Genomic DNA, 27,682 nt, shown 5'->3' on the forward strand with positions numbered 1-27,682 from the left:
CACCCACTCAAGCAATTTGTTTGCTAAACTAAAGAAGTCATTCAGCATCGTCGAGAGCTAGGTTAAAAGGAATTGGATTGAATTGGATCGTGCTTGCCGTCACTTGTCTATCGTCATCGTGTTATACCTGCCAATAGCGAGCAAGGTGGATAAGCCAGTCTGTGATTGGTTCCCGCAAAACTGTAACAGAAGCAGTAGAAATTAATGTACAGGTTTCCAAACTGAGTTGCCGGGCGAAATCAAATCACTGGCAGATCAGGTTGAAACAATGCAACAATTCTAGTTCATCAGAGGCAGGGCTCAAAAGTAAAAAGGGGCATTTATCAGAATACAATTCATTTATATAATTAAAATTTAATATAGAAATGCACAATATAAGTCCGTTGTATGTTTGTTTTTTGTGTTCATTTAGGCTACTGAAGACACCACAACAGAGTTATGGCTTTTCCCCTCAAAATTCACAAGCTCACAACTAGACCACTGGTCCTGGAGGGCCACTGTCCTGCAGAGTTTAGCTCCAACTTGCCTTAACCCACCTGCCCTGGAAGTTTCTAGAATGCCTAATTAGACCTTGATTAGCTGATTCAGGCATGTTTAATTGGGGTTGGAGCTAAACTCTGCAGGACAGTGGCCCTCCAGGAGCAGGATTGGACACCCCTGCTATAGACCTATATAGCCTATTAAATACATTATTTTTTAACTATTTTATTTACATTTTTTAGACTAACAGACTTGACTATTACATGTGCTGTTTCTGATTCCATAATTTTCTATGCCAAAAACTAAACTTCACCTCTCGCATTAATAAAGTAAAGTTGCATTGTGCTGTAGTGTATTGCATTGTTTTGTACTGTATATGCATGACATACATACGGCCCACCAGATGGCGCTGGTCTCTTTTAAGCCCAGAGCGAGATGAAGAGAGGCAGACATGAAATCGTGTGAGAAGAGAGAGCTGTCATGAAGTAGAACAGCTGGGGTATTTAAAGGGACTGGACTGCGTGCCCACGATCACACTTCACTGAGGTATTTCTAATCAATGCACGTGACAGATCACAGATGCGTTATGCGCACAGAAGTAGCTTCATCTTGCTATTATGGGCTCAGAGAAGAACTTTGACAGCGACACTAGTTGACATTTAATATGGTCACTCTAGCAGCTAATGAGCTAACTGTAAATAAACATATCTGAGTACAGTAAACATTATAGTTTGTACGATAAAAATCATAACGCTGGGAGTTAACACTTGTGCGACGAGATTGTGTATGTATATTTCACCTTTATTTAGCCCGTCTTTTCTGGTTTATATTTTATCAGCAGATTATGGGAGTGGGCCTGCATTAAAAACTCATGCAACTAGTCGCTTGTAAATGACAGTCTCAGGCTTGCTGCATTGTGCATTCACATTGAATTAAGTGATACATTTGGTTGATTTAACGACACAAGTATGCTTTAATATCAAATTTCTTCAAAATTAATTTAGTCAGTGATTGCAGTGATGAAATCCTAGTCAGGTGATTTGTCTGCATACAGTTCGTATCAGAACCCAAATCACTGTATGAAAATAATTAGAATGGCTATACAGTCAGTCATATGCATGTAAGCTATTGAACACAATCTTTCTGCATGTTTTATTGTATGGTCAATATTGTGAAGGGGATGTCTATTTGCAACACACTTTGCTCTGCAGGTAGATCCTCTGGGAGGCAGGAGGGTGAGGTCAGGATGGCAGGTGTTGGGGAAAGTGCCCCGGCTAACCCTGCCTGTAAGATAATGACCTTCAGACCTACCATGGAGGAGTTTAAGGACTTCAACCAATACCTTGTTTATATGGAGTCTCAGGGAGCACAGCGTGCTGGCCTGGCCAAGGTTGGTATGTTTGTATGTTTATGCATTTGATAGTTAAATCTCACAACTCAAATAAATAAATATTATTATTATTTTTATTAATATAGCAAAAAAAGTTACAATAATGTCTAGTCATTTCTTAAACAACCTTGTAGGAAGACGTATAATGGCCATATTCCAGGATGACAAAGCCAAGATTCATTTGGCTCAAATTGTGAAAGAATGGTTTGGAGGGTGCATGAAGAATCATTTTTACACACAAATTGGCATCTCATTGGAGTCCAGATCTTAAATTCATTGAAGGTTTTTGGGATGTGCTGGACTAGACATTATAGAGTGCTCGACTCTTGCATTGTCAATAAAAGATCTTGACCAAAAATTGATGCACCTCTTGATGGAAATAAAGGTTGTGATGCTATTTGTGATGTTAGTTGAGCACTCTGTAAAGTCTACTTCAGCACATCCCAAAGAATTTTAATGAATTTAAGGTCTGGACTGTGTGTATTCCTGTATACATGGTTTATGCGGACACCAATGTGTATAATGACATGGATATTACAATGTAAACATGGTTTACAGGAAGTGTCCTCATAAACTAAATGGCATTAAGCTGTGTTTTTTTTAAAATTCATAAAATGCAGATGGTTTTCTGGGTAGGTTTAGGGGTAAGGTTAGTGTAGGGGGATAGAATATACAGTTTGTACAGTATAAAAACCATTATGTCTATGGAGAGTTCTCGTAAACCACAAATACACATGTGTGTGTGTGTGTGTACGCACGCCTAATTCTTACATTAGATCTTAATTATGTCCACAGGTAATTCCACCCAAGGGCTGGAAGCCACGTCGCAATTACGATGATATTGATGATTTCGTCATCCAAGCACCTATTCAGCAGATGGTAGCTGGCCAATCAGGACTCTTTACCCAGTATAACATCCAGAAGAAACCGCTCACTGTACAAGAATTCCGAAGACTGGCCAACAGTGACATGTAAGTGACAAACGCAAAAGTGCACACATCTGCTTTAAAGTAGCATCCTGTTTTTCTACTCTAACTACATTTAAACACAGTAGGTGCAGGCAGTGTATATTCTGTGCAGAGTTAATCAGCCATAACCTACATTTAGAGATAAGGCAGGTTGTACCAGTTTTGTATTGTGCCACAAATTCCATAAATTTCAGTTTCATAAAATGGCATGCAATTTACAAACACCTCTGATTTGGTTCTTTTACCTAGTTGTTTTATTTATTGTAATGTGCTGGACTTCTAATGCACTCTGTAATGAGTTTTCTTTTAAATGATGGATTGACCTATATTCGTTAAGGCCATCTGGAGATGTGTGATTTACCTACTCAGGTACTGCACACCTCGCTACCTGAACTATGAAGACCTGGAGAGGAAGTACTGGAAGAATCTCACATTTGTCTCGCCCATCTATGGTGCTGACGTGAGTGGCACACTCTACGATGAGGTGAGGATGCAGGTGGAGCAAATCTCTTGTCCTCTGAACATTCAGAGTAACGTACCTCAAATGGACTGTGAATGGCATGTGTGTTATAAAATAAGCACTGGTACTTTGTTACTAAATTGCTACAATCACTATTATTACAAAATCACTACAATAGTCTGTTATGCTCTTCTTACTACTGTTATTTTTATAATATTAATTCAACGGCATTATTAACAAGCAAAATAGAAAAGTACTGTTTTTATTTTTTTTTTCAGGTTTTTTATTACATACTGTTTACTTGGATGATTACTTTGAAAAAACTTGGCAGCGGCTATCTGCACTAAGTGACAATAGCAGCATTTTCTTAGTGATATGCTACTTACTCAAGGTGAAAATAGTGATAGATTCTATTTACACCATGTAAAAATATCAGTTCTTTGCAATAGGAGTAAATACTGTAGTAATTAGATGCTATCTATACTTTATATTGGCAGATACTGTTTGCACCTCAATATTTTTGTACATTAACAGGATGCAATAATTTCATAGTGTGTAATGATAATAAATAGTGTGTAAATGATTATATTTATTAAAATTATTAAATGAATGCTGCCATTGAATAATTAAAAACCCTCCTTACACCTTCCCCTAATTACCAAAATAACACTTTTAATATTATTAAACACTCGCTCGCAGTTTATTTCCACTTTTAGAACATCATTTTCATTTTTATTGAAAATAAATGTGAGCTTGGCAAAAGGTGGATTCAAACCCGCATCGATCACGTTAAAATCTAGGTTTGCAAGCCTTACCACTGAAGACGTTGAATTCCACGCATCTTTTTTAAAACTTAGTGTAAATAGACACTCTGAAAAAACTTACAGCAATAGTTTATTTAATTGAGAAATACTTGAATGCCTCATGCCATTGTGTTAATTTAATGTGTTACTATTATTATGGGGATTTAAAATGGGAGTGTGTTCAGTAGAATATTATTTGCTATTAATTCCAGCCATTCAGTTATTCTTTAGCTGTGATTGAAATTATTATTGAGTATTGTGAAATTTCACTGCTTTGAAATATACCATGGATGATTACCATAATGAATTACTTGGATATTTACATGGTATTTTTAAGATAATCTGAGTATACATATAAAAATATGAAAATGCATTAAAAAAAAGAAATAATTATTGCAGTCTGGGTAGTGCCATGGTACTTTCTTATTTGTGCTGTATACTGGTAAGGAGGTGATAGCTTTGATAGATGTTGTTTGCCCCTCTTATCTCAGGACATTGAAGAATGGAACATCGGGCACTTGAACTCAATCTTGGACGTGATCGAGGAGGACTGTGGTGTGTCTATTCAGGGAGTAAACACACCCTATCTGTACTTTGGAATGTGGAAGACCAGCTTCTCCTGGCACACAGAGGACATGGACCTCTACAGCATCAACTACCTGCACTTTGGCGAGCCCAAATCCTGGTAGGGTTTGCTGTGGTTTTCTGTGTTTCTTCTGGACGCAAAGCTCTATTTGGACTTCTTTCTTCTTTTACCTCTCCTGAGGACCAGGAATGTCCTCACTTCTTTATAAATAAATATTCCAATTTCACAGGTATGCCATCCCTCCAGAACATGGGAAGAGATTGGAGCGTCTCGCTACAGGTAAAAACTTTAAAGAACAACTATAAAGAGAATGTGCAGCATATATATACTGCATTGTACTGGGTATGATAAATGTGTCTTTGTCCTTAGGTTTCTTTCCTAACAGTTTTAAAAGCTGTGAGGCGTTCCTGAGACATAAGATGACACTGATATCCCCCTCTGTACTAAAGAAATACAGCATACCATTTGATAAGGCAATCCACAGTCTAATTTATTATTTAATTATAGTTCACTATTTTTGTTTTCGGAATAATGTTGCTGTGTCTCACTTCTCCATGTATGTTTTCACAATAAACTGGTATATTATTACAGATAACACAGGAAGCTGGGGAGTTTATGATCACATTTCCGTATGGTTACCATGCTGGCTTCAACCACGGCTTTAACTGTGCTGAATCCACCAATTTTGCCAGTATCCGGTGGATTGATTATGGAAAAGTTGCCACGCAGGTACTAAGAAGTACTTAATTACAGCTGTGACTGATGTAAATCTGGCAACTTTGTTACTGTTCCTTCATCTACAGCTGGTGAACATTTCACACAACTTTCATCTGTGGAAAATCTGTTTTCTTGCAGTGTACATGCAGTAAGGACATGGTGAAGATCTCCATGGATCCGTTTGTCAGACGATTCCAGCCGGATCGCTATCAGGCTTGGACACAAGGCAAAGACTCATGTTCATTGGATCACACCCTGGCCACACCCAGCACCACACCAGAGCTGCAGAGCTGGCTTCAGAGACGTCGCAGGAAAGCACCCTCCACCACAAGGTATTATCAGGGTTTCAACAAGCATCGCTATAGCAGGTATTAGTAAATACTGTTGTCTTCTATGGTAAGTTTTCCCTTTCAGGTCAACTACAATAGTTTGAGCAACAAATAAGTCTATTGAAGTCTTCCCTATTGTGATGTATATGCGAGTGAAACGGCTTCTGGAATGCGAAAAAAAATGTAGGTCGGGGCTTTATTTCGTCCTTGGGACGGGAAATGATTAGATCGTAGTAAAAGTTGGGTGTTGCTAACTAAATCTGAATACCAGTTTGCAGTCAGTTGTGGATATTTAGTCCCACCCTCCGCTGATACGTCATGAAGAGATCAGATGCCGTTTTGAGGGGGAGGGGAGGTTAAAGGTAGGGTAGGTAATTTTCAGAGAGGCTAGCAATAGAAAAAGCATAAGAAAGCTGACCTGTACCACCTGACTGCCGCAGATTCATTTTGGCATTGTTAGTGTTGTCACTGAAATGCATAAATTCGAGTCACAAACTGCTCTGAGTATAACGTCACAGGTTTCCATCTCTTACAAATTACAGTAGTTATGGCTTGAACGCAACATAAGCTAAATGTTCTGGTTCAGGAAGAACTGTAAAAGGTGGCTGCTGTTTTGGATGTGTGCTCGGTGACTGATGTCTGTCTTTGAACTTTGAACTTTGCATAGCATGAAACGCGCTGATGACGTATGATGTCTGCGTGAGCAGGGTGCACAGGGATATCGAAATGCATACGTTGACAGGCAGGTAGGATGTTGTATCGTTGCACTCAGAATGAGGGCAATGATTGGACAAACATTTTATGGTCCTACACTTTCCACAGACAATATATACATTTAAATACATTTAGACCACTTAACTTAGTGATTGCTATCAGGGAGTGAAGAAACTTTCAATTGGCATAACAAATGTTTCTGGAACAAATTGCTTACTCTCCCTTTAACGTTTTTGATTAAAGATTATGACTGATTATGATGTGCATGGGTAAATCATTTATAATAAGGAAGCGGCTATTTACATAAGTGCAAATAGCAATAGATGCTATTTACACTAAGTAAAAATAGCAGTATTTTCTTCACACTAAGTGTAAATAATAGTCAGATACTATTTATACTTAGTGCAAATAGTGGCAGATACTATTTGCACCTCAGTTTATTGTAGTATAATATTAAACAGTATGCAACAATAACAACATATTCAGTGTATATGATTGTTTATTAAAATCATAAATGGACACTGCTTTATTGGGACATTACTTATCCCTATCCATAAAGCGCTTACCACTAACCTTGCCTGTTAAACACTTTATTCCCACTGTTAAATACCGTTAGGCACTTTATTTCCACTTTTCAAATATTTTCTTAATTCTTATTCAAAATGAACTCCCCATTCGAGCTGATACGCAATGGGAAAAGGGAGAAGAATGAGTTTGGAAAAAGACTGATTTGAACTTGGGTCAGTTGCTTCTAAAGTTAGTGCCAGCCGACTTGCACTCCATACCACTGATCCTGTTATCAGCGGGATTTCTTATGTAATTTTGTCTGGCTCAATCAGACAATGGTGGATGAAGTTGGTGTAACTCCACTTGAGGTTCTGACCAGTGTTTTATTGTTAACTAAAATTGTTAAAAGTCATTTTTATTTATTGGAATAAAGTTGAAATAAAATATAAATATTAGATGGAAAACTTAAATTTCAAAAAAACTTAGAAACAAAAAATAGAAATGTTTCTTTGGCAACTAACTGAAATCATACTTCAATACTTCAACTTATTTTGCTAAAACTAAAATAAAATAAATTAAATCTAAATAGAAATATTTAGAATAATGACAAAAGAACAACACAATGACTAAAATTAAAATGAAAACTGAAAATATAAAAATAAGAGACATTTCAAAATATTACTTACTACAATATTATATAAAAAGTACTAAAATAACACTGGTACTGACATTTGTTATTGTCGTGGTATTTTAAGAAGCCACAATAAGTAGCCTATAACAGGCCTGCATACTTGTTGTTTTTGCCCAACATTCTAAGTTTGAGTACTTGAACAAAGTACTTAAAAACTCTCAGACCTATTATAGTTATAAACACAGAGCCATATGATGCCAAATACCCACGTCTTCTCTATGAGAATTTTTGGAACGATAATTATAAAAAAAACAGTGGACAGTGGGTGATTCATCTTTTTTTTTGTCAACAGTCTCCATTATTCACGCACATGCTCCAAACGATTGAAGACTGTGGACACCGCACCAGTGAAGGGAGGTAGTCGGAGGAGTAGAGGGGCAGCTTTAACATCAAAAGACAAGGAAGACGAAGACCCAGGGAAACACCAAAAAGAATCGCAGTACTCAACCGAGTTAAAAGGCTAGTATCTCTATTATTTTTGTAAGTTCACAATACATTCCACAAATACGCAAAGCTGAGCCGTTTGCATTTGTTCTCTGATTTAGAAATTCATGTAAATACATTTTTATTGATTCTTGAATTTAATCTGTGATCTGTTAACACACATTAAGATACAGTTTGTGTTCGCCAGAATCAGCATATCAGACAGCATTTTGTTTCAGACAATTCCTAGTTCATCACAACAGCAGTATTTTTACAGAATGTAAATTAACACTATGTTCACTATAAACACAATTGACCTATTTTTTTAAATTTTTGACAGGCCTGTCAGAAAAATAACAAAAATAATCCAAAACTCTCTAAATAAATTGTTTTCTTCTTAAAATTAAATGTACACTACCATTCAAAAGTTTGTGGTCAGTAAGATTTTTTTTTTTTTTTTTTTGGAAAACATTTATACTTTTATCCAGCAAGTATGCATTAAATTGATCAAAAGTGACAGTAAAGATATTTATGATATTAAGAAAGATTTATATTTAAAATAAATGCTGTTCTTTTGAACTTTCTGTCCATCTAAGACACTGAAGACTGGAGAAATGGCTACTGAAATTTCAGCTTTGCCATCACAGGAATAAATTACATTTTAAAGTTTATTGACATAGAAAACCTTTTTTTTTTTTTTTTTTTTTTAATATTCCACACTATTACTGTTTTTACTGTATTTGTGAACAAATGAATACAGCCTTGGTGAACATAAAAGACTTCTTTCAAAAACATTAAAACAATTCCCCCAACTTTGGAACGGTAGTGTATGTTCAACACCTACATGGCTGTGTATATCTCAGAAAACATGTTTTATTGTTCCATGACACTTGTTTTGTCTTTTTAGGGCTCACTGGTCCATGTCGACAAATGTGTGTTGTTAAAGTAACAAGAGTGGAGAGTGACTTGCTGGCCCACTCTACAACACAAGTCAAAGATGCTTCACCTGAGCGACTCTCGACCCCTCCACTCACCTCCACATCCAGTCAGAGTGACCCTGATCCAGGTCACGCAAGCTCCCAGACATCTGTAAATTTGGATGAAGGTCGAGTATCCACAAACACAATTTCCACCGCACAGCCTGAGCCTGAACCAACCTCAGAGAGTGACATCACTGTGGATGTGACTCTGGACTCAGAAAGAACTGCTGAAAGTCCTAATCAAACAGACTGTGAATCTGTCTCAGAAATAATTGCACCTTCTGTTCCTGTGACCCATTCACAGAGACGTAGCTCCACTGGTGCTGCAGTTTTATTTTCAGAAAGTGATTCCCAACAGGCTAAAATTGAAACGGAAGTGACGGTCGCTGATATCTTGACTGAGAGCAGCATCGATTACGGCACATCAGCACTTTACAAGGAGCAAAGCTCGATCCGTCTGCACTCTGCTCTTCAGGGTTCAGAAACTTTGGAGAACAGAACAAACTTTGATATCCAGACTGCTTCGTTTTGTGAAATGCCTCTTCTAATGCCTGAGCTCACAGAAGAGAGAGTCAATCCCCACTCTCTTGCACCTGAAATGCCCTCGCTGACTCTTGCTGTACGACCCGAATCCACGAGTCACCGACCTCACAGTCCAAGCAGTACTGCACCTGTTCTCCATCTGGAAAAATCACACTCGCCTCCTGTTATAACAGGTGATGTGGGAACTTGTTCTGAAAATTCTTGTCCCAACTGGCCCTTCGTTGTACCCCAAGAAGGTGTAAGGCAATCACATAACTCAACCTCAGAAACCTTTATAGCAAAACCAGCATCTCCTTCTTTGGTGACACAGTGGGAGCCACCAGAGGAGTCCAAACAGGAAGGACGTGAACACACATGCCCATCCACAGACCAGAACACTCAACATGAATCCATTTCGCAGTTTAAAATCACTACTCACAGTATTTTACAATGTTCTACAGTAGCAGACATGGATTTTATAGATGCCCACAACTCTGAAATGACAGATAACTCAGTAGAAAGAGGGGGCAAACAAACTTCTTTGACTCTTGAAGAGCAGACCAGCTCTCTCACGTCCTCCCAGGGTCCATTCGTGGAGTCCAAACCCTTCACCATTTGGAAAAACCTCAGCTCCCAGAATCCTGCAGTGCTAATTGAGAGCTTGCAGCCTGAGCTGGTAATGGGTCTTACCACAGGTGTAAGCAGTCTCACAGAATATGCCCATGACTCTCTGCCCTACACCATGTGGTCCGAATCAGGGTGCCAACAAGAAAAGTTTCCAGATTCTCCAAACTCTTCACCATGCACCCAGACCTGGACCAACCTGGAGCCCATTCCCATGCAGTGTTCTAGTGCAGACATTTCTCTAAACACTCCCTTAGATCTCAAGCAGCAGAACGTCGAGGTGGAATCAGCTGAAGCTTGTGTGCTCAGTGAGCAGACAGACTCTCAGGAACCTCTCGAGGAAGATTTTAAAGGGCAGGAGTATTACGAAGGTGTGAAGTCAGAGCATGATGGGTCTGTGAGCGACTCTGATTCGTGTGAATCGGGAGATAAAGGTGCTGACAGCAGCAGTGAATCCAGTGAGGAGAACGCCATGAGTGACCCCGAGTATGTGGAACCGGGCCTGGAGCCAGGGGAAGTCTGTACAGTGAGTTCTGATGCTACACCATGACAAGCAATTAAATCGACTGCAGTGACAAGACATTTTGCCAGACGCTTGGTCATTCTGGATTGTTTATATTATTTTAGATTTTAGTTTTTTTTGGTTGATGTTTTTTTGTCGTTGTTATTTATGTATATTTTATTATTTATGTAATGTTATTTTTAATATATACACTATATTGCCAAGTTTTGGGACGCCTGCCTTTATGTGCACATGAACTTTAATGACAAACCATTCTTAATCCGTAGGGTTTAATATGGAGTTGTCCCAACCTTTGCAGCTATAACAGCCTTAACTCTTCTGGGAAGGCTTTCCACAAGGTTTAGAAGTGTTTTTATGGGAATTTTTGACCATTCTTCTAGAACCGCATTTGTGAGGTCAGGCAATGTTGTTGGTGAGAAGGCCTGGCTCACAGTCTCCGCTCTAATTCATCCCAAAGGTGTTCTATCGGGTTGAGGTGCAGGCCAGTCAAGTTCCTCCGCACCAAACTTACAAACTTTGTGCACTGGTGCGCAGTCATGTTGGAACAGGTAGGGCCATCCCCAAAATGTTCCCACAAAGTTGGGAACATGAAATTGTCCAAAATGTTTTGGTATGCTGACGCATTAAGATTTTCTTTCACTGGAATTAAGGGGCCAAGCCCAACCCCTGAAAAACAACCCCACACCATAATCCCCCTCCACCAAACTTTACTCTTGGCACAATGCAGTCAGGCAAGTACTGTTCTCCTGGCAACCACCAAACCCAGACTCGTCCAACAGAGAAGCGTAATTCGTCACTCCAGAGAACACGTCTCCACTGCTCTAGAGCCCAGTGGCGTGCTTTACACCACTGCATCCGACGCTTTGCATTGCACTTGGTGATGTAAGGCTTGGATGCAGTTGCCCATTCCATGAAGCTCTCTACACACAGTTCTTGAGCTAATCTGAAGGCCACACGAAGTTTGGAGGTCTGTAGCTATTGACTCTGCAGAAAGTTGGCGACTTCTTCGCACTGTGTGCCTCAGCATGCGCTGACCCCCTCTGTGATTTTATGTGGCCTACCACTTCGTGGCTGAGTTGCTGCTGTTCCCAATTGCTTCCACTTTGTTATAATACCACTAACAGTTGACCGTGAAATATTTAGTAGTGAGGAAATTTCAGAAATGGACCTATTGCACAGGTGGTACCCTATCACGGTACCATGCTTGAATTCACTGAGCTCCTGAGAGCGACCCATTCTTTCACAAATGTTTGTAGAAGCAGTCTGCATGCCTAGTGCTTGATTTTATTATGGTGTCCCAATACTTTTGGCAATATAGTATACACTGCCGTTCAAAAGTTTGGGATCGGTAAGATTTTTAATGTTTTTAAAAGAAGTTTTGTCTGCCAACCAAGGCTGCATTTATGTAATCAAAAATGATCTTGAGTCACATGATCCTCCAGAAATCATTCTAATATGCTGATTTGCTGCTCAAGAAATTTTTTTTTGAATTATCAATGTTGAGAACAGTTGTGTACTTTTTTTTTTTTTTTTTTTTTTTTCAGGATTCCTTGATGAATAGAAAGTTCAAAAGAACAGCATTTATTTGAAATAAAAAGCTTTTGTAACATTATTCACTACCGTTCAAAAGTTTGGGGCCAGTAAGAATTTAGAATAAGAATATATATATATATATAAATTTTTTTTTTTTTTTTTTTTTTTTTTTTTTTTAGAAATTAATACTTTTATTCAGCAAGGATGCATTAAAACGATCAAAAGTGACAGTAAAGACATTTATAATGTTACAAAATATTATTTTTCAAATAAACGCTGTTCTTTTGAACTATCTATTCATTAAAGATTGTACACAATAAATGTTTCTTGAGCAGCAAATCATCATGAATCAGAATGATTTCTGAAGGATCATGTGACACTGAAGACTGGAGTAATGATGCTAAAAATTCAGCTTTGCCAACACAAGAATAAATTGCATTTTAAAATATTTTCAAATAGAAAATATTTATTTTAAATTGTAATAATATTTCACAATATTACTGTTTTTACTGTATTTTTAATTAAATAAATGCAGCCTTGGTTAGCAGACGAAAACTTCTTATAAAAACATTTAAAAAATCTTACCGATCCCAAACTTTTGAACGGTAGTGTATATAATATTAGTATTTATTTAGTGTTAATTTTATTGACCCCAAACTTTTGAATGGTAATGTTTATTAATTTGCTGTTAATCCAGTGAATTTGATTTGTGAGAACCTTTTCTGTACACATAAATCAGAACACTTACTCACTGTTCACACATTCACAAATTGTAAACAAAGCTTAACAGTGCCAAAGAATTAATAAATGTTCACATAATGTATATACACATGTACAATAAAGATAGCAACAATATTTTTGGAAAGTGTACTGTCTCTTTCACTGACCTCCTCTTTGTCTGTCTTTTTTGCTTTCATAGTATCACATGCAAACTGTTAAGAAGACTACCAAGAGTTGGCGTCACCCCCTTAGAAAGCCCACAGCAAGAGCAGTACCCAGTGCTGTGAAACAGCAGGCTGCCAGCGATGATGGTGGATGTTTAACTGTTTTTATTTTATTATGAGCAAAAAATAGCTTTAAATTATGGATGAATAAAATATGTTACGCTTATTTGTAACATTTAATACTCTAATTTGGAACTTATTCGTAACGTTATGTATGTACTATTTATTATTAAACTATAACTCTATCCTGAATATGTATCTTTACTGCATGTTGTCATAGGACAGAATAACACTAATAATGTGTTGTTGCGTTCTGTTTGTGGTATTTTTAATGATTCATCTATGTACACAAGCAGACTGATGTCTTTGTCTGTTGTGTCCCGCTGTTTTTCAGCATCTCAGACCATGCATGCATTTTTCAACATCTCACACCTTGCACGCAAGCACTTTTAAGAAGCTGTGTCAAGTTAAATAATTAATCTTAGTAAATTAACATGTTAAATTGACAGTCCTAGAGTAAATATTTATTTGTGTGTGTGTGTGTGTCTCAGAGACTGTAGAGGAGTGTGAAACTAAAGAAGAAGAGCCAGAAACTGAGGAATGGGCAAAGCCTTTAGTTCATCTGTGGCAACACAGAAAAGCTCATCTTCAATATGAACGAGAGTACAACACAACTGCAGCTCAGACTGCTCCACACTGTGCTGTCTGCACCCTTTTCATGCCATACTATCAGGTAACTTATGTAGACGGATACTAGTCGGGTTGTGTATTTGTGCTATGTGATGCAAAAACATTTATTCCAAACTCTTGTTTTTTTTTTTATCTCACAGCCTGAGAATTTAGAGGAGAGAAGGCATGATGTCTTGATGAGTGCTGCCACAGAGTCTCAGGAGTCATGTTCACAGGAGGCAGGCTTGAGATCGCGACCATTGATCCCTGAAATTTGCTTTGCATACCAGGAAGGCCCATGCCCCTTGAACACACTACTGGAGGAGGATGGATCCAGTCCTCTTGTGGCCTGCAACAGTTGCTGTGTTCAAGTTCATGCTAGTACGTCACTGAGATCACTCAACAACACAGTTAATAAATGAAAAGCCCCAAAGATCATGATCCTCTGGCAAGGAACCCCTTTATAAAATCTAATTAAATATTAAATAATATAAAACCATTCAAAAGTTTGGGGTCTGTAATTTTTTTAACTATTTATATAATTCTCTTATGCTTAAAAAAAAACAGCATAAGAGACAGTAAAAACAGTAATATTGTGAAATATTACAATTTAAAATATCTGCTGTCTATTTTAATATATATTAAAATGTAATTTATTCCTATGATGCAAAGCTGAATTTTCAGCCGCTCTTACATCAGTCTTCAGTGTCACATGATCCTTCAGAAATCATTCTAATATTCTTCTTCTTCTTCGTATTATTTCTTAGTGTTATTCCAGTGTTGAAAACAGCTGTCCTGTTTAATATTTTTGTGATGATATATATTTTTCAGGATTCTTTGATGAAAGAAAGTAAAAAAAATGCATGTATTTGAAATAGCAATGTTCTGTAATGTAATTTTTACTGCCAATTTCTGATCAGTTTACTCAATCCTTGCTGAATAAAAGTATTAATTTCCTTCAAAACAATTTCAAATGGTAGTTTTTATAATTTACTAAATTTGTTACAAAGTGACAAATATTAAATTATAAAATATTAAATTCATGCGTAAAGACCCATTTATAATATGTGTTCTATATTAATCCTTATTATTTGATTTTAATCATGATTAGAAAAACAAAATATTATTTATTCAATTAAGTAACTGGTTTTTATATTACCATTGTGCTAAAGCAATTTATTATAAAATCTGATAATTACTTTGTATTAAATTGATAGCTATATTTTAATGTTATTATACGATGCTATATATATATATATATATATATATATATATATATATATATATATATATATATATATATATATATATATATATATATATATATATATATATATATATATATATATATATATATATATATATATATATATATATATATACTGGAAGAGAAACACTTCATTTACATTTACATTTTTTGTACGATGCTTTAGGGCTGTTAATAGAATAAAATCATTTAATTAATCTCATGATTTCTGACCTTTTAGAAAGTAAAATTCTGTATACAGTTGTGCTCAAATGTTCATCCCCCTTGCAGAATCTGCAAAATCTGCATTTTAACAAAATAAGAGGGATCATATGAAATACATGTTATTTTTTATTTAGTACTGTCCTGAATAAGATATTTTACATAAACGATGTGACATAATAGTCCACAGGACAAAAAAAAAAGAAAAAAAGCTACATTTATAAAAATGACCCCGTTCAAAAGTTTACATACCCTTTATTCTTAATACTGTGTGTCATTACCTGGATGACCCACAACTGTTTTTGTTTTGTTTGTTGTTTTGTGATGGTTTTTCATGAGTCCCTTTTTTGTCCTGGTCGCTGTTCTTCAGAAAAATCCTTCAGGTCCTGCAAATTCTTTTACTTCCTTCTTATTATTTGCATATTTGAACCCTTTCCAGCAGTGACTGTATGATTTTGAGACAATTGGGGGACTCAAACACAACTATTAAAAAAGGTCCAAACATTCACTGATGCTCCAGAAGGAAACACGATGTATTAAGAGCTGGGGCGTGAAAACTTTTGAACAGGATGACATTTTTCTTTTTAAAATGTTTTGTTCAAATATCAAATTTTTTTGTTTAGTACTTCCCTTCGGAAGCAACAGAAGATACTTACATGTTTCTTGGAAGACAAATTAAACAGTTTACAATTTACCTTGATCTTCAGATTCAAAAAGTTTTCACCCCCTGGCTCTTAATGCACCGTGTTTCCTTCTTGAGCACCAGAGAATGCTTGAACCTTTTTTAAATAGTTGTGTTTGAGTCCCCCAGTTGTCCTCAGTATGAAAAGATGGATCTCAAAATCACAGTCACTGCTGGAAAGGGTTAAAATATGCAAAAAATGCTTTAAAACTGAAATATTTCCAGGACTTGAAGGATTTTTCTGAAGAACAGCGACCAGTTTAACTGCTCAGGACAAACAAGGGACTCATGAACAATCATGATAAAACAAACAAACAAACAAAAACTGCTGTGGATCATCCAGGAAACAACACACAGTATTAAGAATCAAGGGCATGTAAACTTTTGAACTGGGTCATTTTTATAAATTCAGCTATTTTTTGTCTTTTGTACTATATGTAAACATCTGTTATGTGAAATATCTTATTCAGGAGAGTACTAAATAAAAAATAAATTTTGTATGATCCCTCTTATTTTGTTAAAATAATTAACATTTTTCCATATTCAGCAAAGGCGTAAGTGAACTTTTAGTATGTATTAAAAAAAATATATGATTGTGTTAAATGTAATAATTAATATCCTAAGCATGAACATTAACTTTGACAAACCTAAAAAATACATGTTGTAAAAAAATATATAGCTTGGCATAGTAGAGAATGTAAAAGTTTAATTGGTCCACAGGTTGCTACGGTGTTGCTGTTCATGATGTTGGCCCAGTGTGGACATGTGACCGATGTGTGAGCGGAGACTTTGCAGCTGTAAGTAATCATTCAGTCAGTTGACATTTACTGTAACATCATCATTTATGGACTACTTATATGTTTGCTTGCCTTTGTTAATTTATGGCTGATATCTGTCTCTGTTCTGTGTGTGTTTTATTCCAGGGATGCTGTTTGTGTAACCTGAGGGGGGGTGCACTAAAGAGAACATCAGATGACAGGTAATCTCCCTTATTCAGATCTCTTAATATAGTTGTATTAAATCAAAACAGAGCAGACAACTGAGTATGATTTTACACACAAGCTCCAGTATTTTATATAGACATTATATGCAAATCCAGTATTCTTAGATATTAGTGAATAAGACAAGAGGCTCATGAATTATACATGCTGTAGATGGGCCCATGTGATGTGTGCTGTGGGTCTTCCGGAGGTGAAGTTCATAGATGTGGTGAAGAGAGCTCCTATTGACATCAGTGCCATACCTGTACAGAGATATAAACTGGTGAGTAATAAACACACACACGCACACTTGAATATGTGGTTTACGGAGACTCTCCATAGGCGTAATTTTTTTATACATTTTATTCTGTATATTCTATGCCCCTTAACTTAACTTAACCTACACCTAAACCTACCCCTAAACCTACCGATCACAGAAAAAAAATCAGCATTTTTTTAATAAAAAAAAAAACAAAAGTATGTTTTTCAAGCCATTTGTGTCACGGGGACACAGAAAGTGTCCTCATAAACCATGTTTATGTCATTGTAATACCTATTATTCTCATTTGTGTCATTATAATCAAAGCTGAGAAATTTGATGTCTCTTGGGGCACCAGTGTAGAACTAAAGCTAAAATGAATGATGGTAATTTTAGGTTACTTGCATAACCCCAGTTCTCTGATAATAGAAGTGAGGTATCTCACTAGGGGAAACGCCTTGGGTGTGACCAGTTCTGGAAGCACCAATTACACCACCTCTGTCAGTTGGAAAACCTATCATGACAGTGATGCACGAGTCCAACCTCCCTAGTATATATTGCTTTTAGCGGTCCCCACTTCATTGTCAGTGTATCTCTTCTATGTGCAACTACAAGGAGGGAAGTGTAGTAAGATACCTCACTTCTGTTATCAGAGAACCAGGTTTAAGTAGGAGCTTTAAATCAATACTTTAGGCTCAAAAGTGGGCAGAGATAGTGCATTAAGAATCACAGACCCCGCAGCTGAATTAGTGAAACCTTGAAACCCTGTTCAAGCGGTGTTTACCTCTAATGAACCTGCATAAAAAAACAATAACAAAAAAACCCTCCATACGACCAGACCAGGTGTTGACCTTTGGTATTCCTGTCAATCCCCACATGGCACACAGAAATTGCTGCAAGATAAACCTTAACAGTTGAAAAGGCTTTGCCCTTATCCAAAAGTTCTTGAACACATAAAACATCTGAGGACAGAGCAGAGAAAATGAACAATGTGTCTGTGTGTGCAACATCATATTTAAACATTCTCACATTCTGAATAGTGTCAGTCACCCTTGAAGGCAAACCTGTAACACTCGCATTTAACCTCTCACGGGTTAGGCCCAGAGAGCCACTTTGTCCGGGGCTGGGTGAAAGGTCTCCCCTTGTTCTTGTAGAGGATGTCCCTGCACAGCGGGAGAGGCCAAGACTGGTCGCACAGGAGCTGGATTATTCAACACATGTGCACTTTCTCTCACCAGAGTGAACAATAGAGGGCAATGATTGTTTTCAAGAAAGGAAAAGAGATCTTTGGCAGCTCAGTTGAATGGCTCACTACCTGAGGGTGGAGAGTCCATTCTCCATACAGAGGATTCCTCTGGACAGGAGATCTGCCTCACATTCATTATTCCCAGGACATGCGTTGCCCATAGTGAATGAAAATGCTTCATGCCCTGCACAATCACTTCACACAGACTTTGAAGCTGAGTAGAATGTGTGTCTCCCTGGTAATTTACGTATGCCACCACCTTTGTGTTGTCTGATCTGCTAAAAATGTGGTGGTTCTTTAGGAACTGCAAAAAGTTTTAATTGTTTCGTACTGTTTACAGTTCTAAGAAGTTTATGTGTGCGTTCTGTAGCAAGATGGGCCATTACCCTTTCGCTTTTTTGCCCTTGCACACTGCACCCCATGATGCATACATTGTCACCACCTTTCTCAGAGAAACTGCCCCCAGCACAGTCCCTGATTGTATCACTTTGCGGTTGAGGTGGCATTTTAGACACTAACGCTGCACCGCTGTCTAGTGCTGAAACTGTACAGTGCTCGCAACAGTCCCAGTGGATTAACCAAGACAGCCAAGGCCATCAGTCCCAGAAGACTTAAACATAGTCTGAATGGGACCACCTTCCATTTCTAAAAAAGAAATGCTTGATATAGGTCTGAGTTCAGTCTGAGACCTAGGTTGATTATCTCTTGTGTGGGCAATAAGCAGCTTTTTGTCTCATTTATAGTGAAACCTAAGTTTTTTTTTTTTTTTTAATGAGACACAAGCACCTTTGTATCTGATGGAGCACAGATGAGCAGTTGCCCAAATAAGCTGACACTCTGAGACCCACTGTTTTTAATTATATCAAAGCTGCTTCAACACAATTGTTCAACACTTTCTGGGCTAATGAGAGCCTGAAAGGAACTGCCAAAAGTTTGTAGGCTGTGCCTTGATAGGCAAACCTGAGGGATTTTCTGTGTGCCGGGTAGATGCTTATGTGAAAATATGCATCCTTTAGATCCTTTAAACATAAGCAGGCCTCTGGGATGAATAAAGTGAGATAGCACCCTTAACATCAACATTTTGAACTTGTGTTTGTTGAGGTTCCACAAATCCAGAATGGGATGGAGATCCCCAGCTGCGGACCACTGCAGCTCTTGCTTAGTAGCTCTTGCTGCAACTCTTGAGTTTTTGTGTGTATTTTTGTTTTTATTCTCACACACTTCTGTGCCCTTGGCCCACTGCCTGGATGCACAGGGAACATTTTTATTCCTTTTATATAAGAGCATTTGAGTAAACTCTCCTCCTCTCTCTTGCGTAACTCCTTGGGTGGAGAAGGGAGAAACAATACGGGGGCATTGGGTGCCAACAAGAGAACTTCTTTCCTTTGAAAATTTTGCTTGAATCACACCTCAGTGCTTCTTTGCTAGAGGGGGGAACAAGATTCTTGTACTGTGAAGAAGGGTGCTACAATGACTTTGTGAGTGCTGTAGCCCTTCTTTTGATTCAAAAACAGACCACTGGTCTGGTGATCCTCCGCCTACATTGACTGCTGTGGTGAGGGGCCTATGTTTCTGTACCCTGACTGTGCCCGTCTAGAAGCAGAGGAAAACCCAAGATGCGTGCATCCTTTTTGCATAAGTCGCACTGTTGTTGCATATTTGTCACTGCTGCACTGAAAAGAGCTTTCAGCTCCACAGAGACATCAAGGAACTCCCTCTCTGACAAACCTGACAGACCCAACCACAGGGCTCTTTCACCCACCATGGCCAAGCTCATGCTTCTTTTACAACAGAGGTAGGCAGACACAAGGATAGAATCAACCAGACATTAATGAAGATAGTTCAAAGAAGAACAACTCAGGAACGTCAAGCAACGTAAAGAATCAACTCAGGTAACTTAGATTGGTAATCAGTCTTTGTTTCTATTTTGCAAGTCCCAGGACAGAAGAGGATCCCGATGCTGCCAGGCAGTTGAAGAGGACGAGGATAGCAGGTGTGTCAGGTTGGCAGGTAAGTAGTCAGGTGAGTCACTGTAGGTATGAGTGATGAGACCAGACAATAGTGTTAGTGTTTTCCATTTGGTCTGCTCGTGTATCTTGACTCCTGCAGACCCATATTTATAATGTAGCTCAGAAACTAGATAGAGGATTGATGAAACTTACATTTCTTTAACTTGAGATAGACATGGTTTTCTCGCAGGTGCTGGAGATCTCGTTCTGGGAATAGATCTAGATGTCATTGATCAGGAAGTGATGGAGATACTCCCGGAACATCTCATTCATAAATCCTTGGAATACAGACAGGCCATACTCCATGACCCAGTATTCATGGTGGCCTATGGATGTTATGAAGGTGGTGTTGCACTCATCTCCCCTCTGGTTCTGAATGAGGTTGAACGTGCTGTGCACAACCAATTTTTTGAAGATGGTGGCACCCCTAAGCATCTTCAAGGCAGATGGGACCAGTGGAAGTGGGGACCGGTACTTGACTGTTTGTTTGTTGAGGGCTCGATAATCTACTTGTCAACAAATCTCTTTTCCTAGGACAGGATTTCTTCCATACTCCATGAGATGTGTGGAGAATAAAATTGGGATGAATTGGCACCCCAGGATGATGTCAGAGGTCGACCCCTCCTGCACCAGCAATGAAATCTCCTCATGGTGAGTGCAGCCAATATGGAGAGTAAGGTGGTTGAGCAGTGTGTGATTATTCCTTTTTTAGTGGCTTACCTATGATGGAATGGATGTTTAGGATCTGTTTGTTGATATGAAGTTACCCACAAAGCCTAAGTCAATGAGAGCCTTGGCTGTAATAGACGATGTGGCAGAGGTGACTAATACAGTGGTATACATTAATGAGGTAAGGAAAGGTTGCATTTGGACTGCACTTAAGTCCAGACTGGACACTCATGTAAGCTGAGATGGCGTTCTGTGGATTCGATGTGAAATGAGTCCACTTGAATCGGCTCAGGTGGGTATTGCAGGGTAAGTAATTCCTGATGGCATGCCACTATGTACTGATTAATGTGGATGGAGCGCTGGATGAGGTTAACTTACACAGTTAATCATGGACTGAGATTTCATTAGCAGATTGACCAAAAACCTCCTTAAAATCTTTGGTGAAAGCTTCAAAGGATCGATGGGGCTGGCTTGTTCCCAGATGGTCTTCGCTCATCGCTGTTATTGATGGAAGAGGAAGAGGAAGAGATGGATTGAGTAAGTAGCACTTGACGTAACTGTGAACTTGGTCGGTGAAGGGATCAGTGGAACCGGAAGTGGCAGCCCTGGAATCCATCTACACCTCATTGGTCTGGTCTTCTGTCAAAACAGAAGAAGGCAGACACAAGGATAGAATAAACAAGACTTTAATGAAGATACTTCAGAGAATAACAACTTAACGTAAAGAATCCAATAGGTAACTTGGGTTTGTCCCAGAAATTACACATCTCTGCGACACATGCTGGGATGACTGGAATCAGCTGCTTGACTGCACTCTGATTGGGGAAGTTCACGATGACAGCCTCTACCCATCATATAAACCCCTCTCTGTGCCCTGGCCTTCGTGCAGAGATGGCCAGTCGATAGAGAGTTTAGCAGCTGTTTCTTGTACACATGTCAGTGACAAGAATGTTTTTCTTGTTATATTTCAGAGGTTTTTCTTGCCTCAAATGGTACGTAGAGGTCCAATTCCCTAGGGAGGCATGATTTGTCTGTCACCTGACAAATATACATATATACATATATATACATATATATTCAATATTAATAAACAAAAACCCATTAAACTTATAGTTCACCCAAAAAATGAAAATTATGTCATCATTTACTCAACCTCATGGCTGTTGTAGCCTAAAAGGTTAAATTGTATGTTGAATCAAATATAATATTTTTTTCTAAAGCTACTTTTTGTAATGTCTGATTGATGCATTTAACACAATAATGACTTTAAATGATCTTTTGGGGTATTTTCTCAGCCAAATATGATGTGAGATTATTTTCTGAATAATTAGATTAATTAATCAGCACATTGTGTGATTAATTAGATAAAAAGTTTAATCACTTGACAGCCTTAGCTTTAACATTTAACTAACAATGAACAATACATTTGTTACAGTATTTATTAATTTTCTTAACGTTAGTTAATAAAAATACAACTGTTCATTGGTAGTCCATGTTAGCATGTTAGGTCCAACTTTTGAATTTTATAATAAATTGTTAAATGTTGATATTAACATTACTGGTAACTAAGATTAATAAATGCTTTAGAAGTGTTATTCATCATCATTTCATGTTAACTAATGTAGTCTAATATTAACCAATAAAATCCTTATTGAAAGTGTTACCTGAATGTTTCTTACATTTCTCTTTCAATGTATCAACAAAGTCCTTGCATTCTTTAATGTGTTATCATATCATCTGTGTACTCTCTCATTTTCTCTCTTTCTCTCTTTTTGTAGAAGTGTATATATTGCCGTAACAGGATACAAAAGCTGTCTGGAGCATGTATTCAGTGCTCATGTGGCCGTTGCCCCACCTCTTTCCATGTCACCTGTGCACATGCTGCTGGAGTGCCCATGGAGCCTGATGATTGGCCATATGTGGTTTTTATCACCTGTCACAGACACCAGTCACGAAGCTCCAGTGCTGTGAGTACACTACTGCCACAGTACTTCCAGACAATTCAGAGAATATCTCTAAAATTTCATAACACCATACACCTCGAATACTTGAAATATATTATATATATATATATATATATATATATATATATATATATATATATATATTATTTTTTTTTTTTAGTTTATTTTCTACTATATTTTCTATATTTTTCTACTATATCTCAATTTAATAGATATATATGGACATATATTATTATTTTTTTTATGTGACTTTTTGTTGATTTTGATTTAGTTTGTTTTATAGGTTTAAGTGTAAGATTTAGTTTACCCAAAAAAAGAAAATTCTGTTATCAATTGCTCATGTCATTCCAAACCCATTAGATTTTTGTTCATGTTCAAAATAAATACAAATAAGATATTTTTAAAGAAACCTGAGAAAAATCTGTCCCTCCATTAAAAGCCCACATAACCAAAATTTTGATGCTTTAAAAAGTTCATAAAGACATGTAAACGGAATCTACACGACTTGAGAGATTTAAAGGTACAATATGTAAAATTTTTGCAGTAAAATATCCAAAAACCACTAGGCTAGCGTTATATATTTTGTCCAGCTGATTACAAACAATATCTCTAATGTTTTCAACTACTTGTAAATCATGAGAAAATTCCCATTCTAAACAGTGACACGGGGCAGTGCAGTCGCCTGTTAATGACGCAGTTACCTTTGTTACCGCCTTTACTGACGTAGAAACCACATGACAACAGTGCCGTGGAGAAATGCGGAAGTAGAGTCTAGCGTCCAGCAAACCACTAGCTTGCTTCAAGCAGTTCCTTATTTACTTCTTGCACGTTTTATGGTGGATTGTGTTAATTATTTATGGAACATAATTACTGTTTACCATCTGCCGCTGGTTCTGTCGACAAGGACAGCTCCCGTAAACTCATGACCGGAAAAGCGGAAGCGGCGCCGGCGACTGTGTCATAATAAAAGTCCCGCTGCTCGTGAGGCGTGTGTTGATCAATTGCTCCAGCTCCTCGTTCAGCTCCCGCAACACTCGGTCCTGCTCTGCTTCATACTACAGGAACGTTAATAATCGCATCCACGAACATGAATTCTTCCAGACTCCAATCCCTATTCTTTTGCACCGTCCGTTGAGATGGAGACCACATGTCCCAAGTTTGTGCTCTAAAACTTGGCATCATCAAACTACGCCTTTGTTTTGAATAGGCTTCTAGCGACCTCTAGCGGAAAAAAATATTACAAATTGTACCTTTAATCCAAGTTTTCCGAAGGCATGATCACTTTATTTGATGAACAGATTTTATTTAGGCTTTTACTCGCATATAAACATTGATCAACACACATACATAAAGCACATCAAATATGATAAATAAAGCTCAAATGTGCTCGCTTGACACATGAGAACCAATGAAGTTTGTTCTCACGTGTAACGCATGAATGTTCAAGCTTCTGCAAGAACCAGTAAGATTTGTTCTCACATGCCAACCAAGTACGGTTGAGCTTCCATTTATAAATATTTTTATAAATAAATCAATTCATACAGAAAAGAACTGTCACGTAATTGACCCTTTAACATCAAGATTTTTTTGTCCCCTCAGAAAGTGAAAGTTAGCAGAAGTGAATTAGAAGTGGGCCAGACAGTGATCTCCAAACACAAGAATCTTCGTTACTACAGCTCACGTGTTACCCAGGTCACGGCCCAAACATTCTATGAAGTCATGTTTGATGATGGCTCATTCAGCAATGATACATTCCCTGAAGACATTGTAGTGAGTTTTTTTTTTATTTTTATTTTTTATCACTGCTAGCCATTAGTTGTTCTAATGAATAATCTGTGGCATGTTTTCATTGAACTGATGCATGTAAATAAACTTAAACATACAAAATATAATCTTACAAAGTTGTCAGCCTCTTATTTTTCACAGAAAGTTCTCATACATTGGTAAGTATGAGCACAGTGTTTCTAACTATTAATCTGAGTGGAATCTATTCTCTTTCACCCCGCAGAGCAGAGATTGTGCCCAGCTTGGACCTCCTGAAGTGGGGGAGGCTGTTCAGGTGAAGTGGCCTGATGGACTTTTTTATGGAGCCAAGTACCTTGGCTCTAACACTTCATATATGTACCAGGTACACACACTCAAAGTCAAATTATCTCATGTACTGCTGCTCTACTGCTCTTCTAATTATTAATGGTATGTCCTGTGTTCTTGTAGGTGGAATTTGAAGATGGATCCCAAGTATTGGCGAAGAGAGAGGACATTTATACACTGGATGAAGACCTGCCCAAAAAAGTCAAAGGACGTTTGGTGAGTATCACTTACTGAACTCTTTATTTAAAGGGTCATTTTACCCAAAAATTAAAATTCTGTCAACATTTACTCACCCTCATGATTTTTCAAACCCACAAGTCTTCTGTTCATCTTCAGAACACATTGAGATATTTTTAAATCTTTTCAGAAGACCTGGATTAAACCATTTGATTCGTTTGTATTACTTTTATGATGGCTTTTTGCCCTTTTTGAAGCTTGAAAGTTGGGTGGACAAAATAATGAGAAAATATTAAAAATATTTTCAATTTTGTTTTGAAGATGAACTAAAAATGTTTGCAATGACATGCGGTTGAGAAAAAGATCAATATTCCTTTGAATAACAAGGAGCTTACCTTGCAATGGAAATACTGTTTGATTTACATATTTTGAATTATGTTTATGTGTTGATTGAATGTAAATCTGTGGTCGGTGATGAATGCTTGAATTTCTGTGGTTTTCTTCATGAATGTTGTTTTGATTTGTTTATGCATGCTTTGCAGTCCACGGCATCCAGCATGCGTTTCCAAGATGCGTTCTTCACCACACAAGGTGAAAGGAAAAGGCGACGCACTCCAAATTCTCGGTTCCAGACGGATTATATCGCCCATATCAGTCCTCGAACCTTCGCCAGGATCTCAGAAACACGCAGTAAAGCCAACTAATGGATGAATGGAGTTAAAAGAGCCCTTGAATAACAAGAGGGGCTGTTTTCAATTGTGTTTGAAGATTGTACATCAGTGAGATCATGATTTTTAAAAGTGGCAGAAATACTGTGGTCTCATAAGTCAGGGACAAGAATGTTTTTCTAAATTAGAAGTTTTTCCTGTTATATTTCAGAGGTTTTTCTTGCCTCAAATGGTATTCTGTAGCATCGTTATCTTGTAATTTCCTCCCCAACACTACTGAGACTAATCTCACCCGCATGCTTGTTTTGTAAATGATTTGTCTTGTATCATGCACCATTCCTAGTCACTGACACTATTAGCGTTGAGCTTAAAATGGTATAAATGCCAAATAAAAAAAGTTGCTACTGATGTCCAGCAAAGCACATGTCACCTTTTACTTAAAATCATGATTTCTTTATTTATTTGGGGGCTTATTCTTTCTTTTCTATGTGGTGCTTACAGCTGTTGACAAAAATTAAAGATGTTTGCTTTGTGATCTGTGCCTTGACCTCAGTTGTTGAAATGCTTCACACTTTGCCATTTAAGTAGGGGTTTCCTCCGAGGAGGCAAGGAAGGCAGTGCCTCCTCAAAAATTAGGATGAGAAAATAATCCATATTACAAACTAACAAACAAAAACAATGCAAATATTACAAAATGTGACTAAAATAGTAAGTAAACAGCTCGCCCACTTAGATATCAGCTTGGTGAAATTAAAGATACATCTTCATGTCTTTGTTTACCGAGCATGACTGATGATCCGAAATAAGTTAGAAAAATCAATACACAATATAAAATATATTGGTTAAATTGTTACTGTCTTATTATTTTGGAATAAAAAATGTAAAAATGCTTAAAACACTAATTTGATGAGATTGACTTGGTTTCAATAAATAAAACATTAATTACATTGTTAATGTAAAAATGTAACATAGAATTGTGTTTGGTTTCTTTCTTTTTTTTTTTTTTTTTTTTTTTTGATGTAAAGTAATTCATGTCCGTTACTCTTAACGTGGTCACATTTTCCTCATTAAATGAAACAATCACGATCTGATCTTAACCAGGCCGACTAGGCTACTTGGGAAAATTCATATAAACTTTAAATCAGTTTTTGGTATAAAATTTGATTCTCGTTTGCTCAAAACAAATTCTTTCTTGCAAAGTGGCACATTGCTTTGCAAAACTGATTCACTCGTGTGCGCAATTTATTTACCCCGTGATGGCCGCAGGTCGGCGCGCATATCAGCCCAAGCTCTGATCAGTGAATCAGTCGTTCTTTTGAGTCGGATCTTTTAAATGACTCGGTTGAACAGGTGCACAAATCCAATTGGTCCGAACAGTTTTCGAATCAACAATTTGCTGAATCATTAAACCGGAAAATTCTTTCCACCGAATCATACCTAAACGAGGCATTGAATTAAGTGGTGAACAGTAAATTACTTTAATAGCCAAATAGCAGAAATGTTACAAATATTTTTAATGTATTGTATAACAATATTGTTAACATGCGTGCGAAAAAGTGTTGTTTTTTTATTAAAGAGATTTCTTTAATGATTTTAATGTAAATAT

The 27,682-nt window shown here is 37.4% G+C and overlaps 1 protein-coding gene across 4 annotated transcripts; it reads left to right on the forward strand.

Moving 5' to 3' along the window:
- Window positions 1–918: 918 nt before the first annotated feature.
- kdm4c (lysine (K)-specific demethylase 4C) lies at window positions 919–26,981 on the forward strand. Of its 4 annotated transcripts, XM_067402734.1 has the most exons (22): window positions 919–1,026; window positions 1,692–1,870; window positions 2,666–2,841; window positions 3,208–3,322; window positions 4,593–4,786; window positions 4,917–4,966; window positions 5,057–5,160; window positions 5,279–5,416; window positions 5,543–5,736; window positions 7,938–8,104; window positions 8,976–10,720; window positions 13,170–13,281; window positions 13,746–13,927; window positions 14,025–14,244; window positions 16,734–16,810; window positions 16,937–16,992; window positions 17,168–17,276; window positions 22,955–23,143; window positions 24,740–24,910; window positions 25,149–25,268; window positions 25,355–25,447; window positions 25,951–26,981. In XM_067402734.1, exons 2-22 carry the CDS (start codon window positions 1,727–1,729, stop codon window positions 26,110–26,112), a joined length of 4,518 nt encoding a protein of 1,505 aa, XP_067258835.1. In that variant the 5' UTR covers window positions 919–1,026; window positions 1,692–1,726; the 3' UTR covers window positions 26,113–26,981. The 4 variants fall into 4 exon arrangements, with proteins under 4 accessions (XP_067258835.1, XP_067258837.1, XP_067258838.1 ...); XM_067402735.1 differs by lacking the exons at window positions 919–1,026; window positions 1,692–1,870 and having other exon boundaries at window positions 2,708–2,841; window positions 3,176–3,322; XM_067402736.1 differs by lacking the exons at window positions 14,025–14,244; window positions 16,734–16,810; window positions 16,937–16,992; ... (4 more) ...; window positions 25,355–25,447; window positions 25,951–26,981 and having other exon boundaries at window positions 13,748–13,899.
- The last annotated feature ends 701 nt before the right edge of the window (window positions 26,982–27,682 follow it).

This window comes from Chanodichthys erythropterus, chromosome 12 (assembly GCF_024489055.1).
Source record: "Chanodichthys erythropterus isolate Z2021 chromosome 12, ASM2448905v1, whole genome shotgun sequence".
In the NCBI taxonomy this organism is placed as follows: domain Eukaryota; kingdom Metazoa; phylum Chordata; class Actinopteri; order Cypriniformes; family Xenocyprididae; genus Chanodichthys; species Chanodichthys erythropterus.

What these genes read in the sequence shown, in the direction of transcription:
- kdm4c (XM_067402734.1), top strand. Translation starts at nt 1,727, where the DNA reads ATGGCAGGTGTTGGGGAAAGTGCCCCGGCTAACCCTGCCTGTAAGATA. An exon ending in AGCGTGCTGGCCTGGCCAAG is followed by an intron (nt 1,871 to 2,665) that starts GTTGGTATGTTT and finishes TTATGTCCACAG; the next exon opens with GTAATTCCACCCAAGGGCTG. An exon ending in ATTGGAGCGTCTCGCTACAG is followed by an intron (nt 4,967 to 5,056) that starts GTAAAAACTTTA and finishes CTTTGTCCTTAG; the next exon opens with GTTTCTTTCCTAACAGTTTT.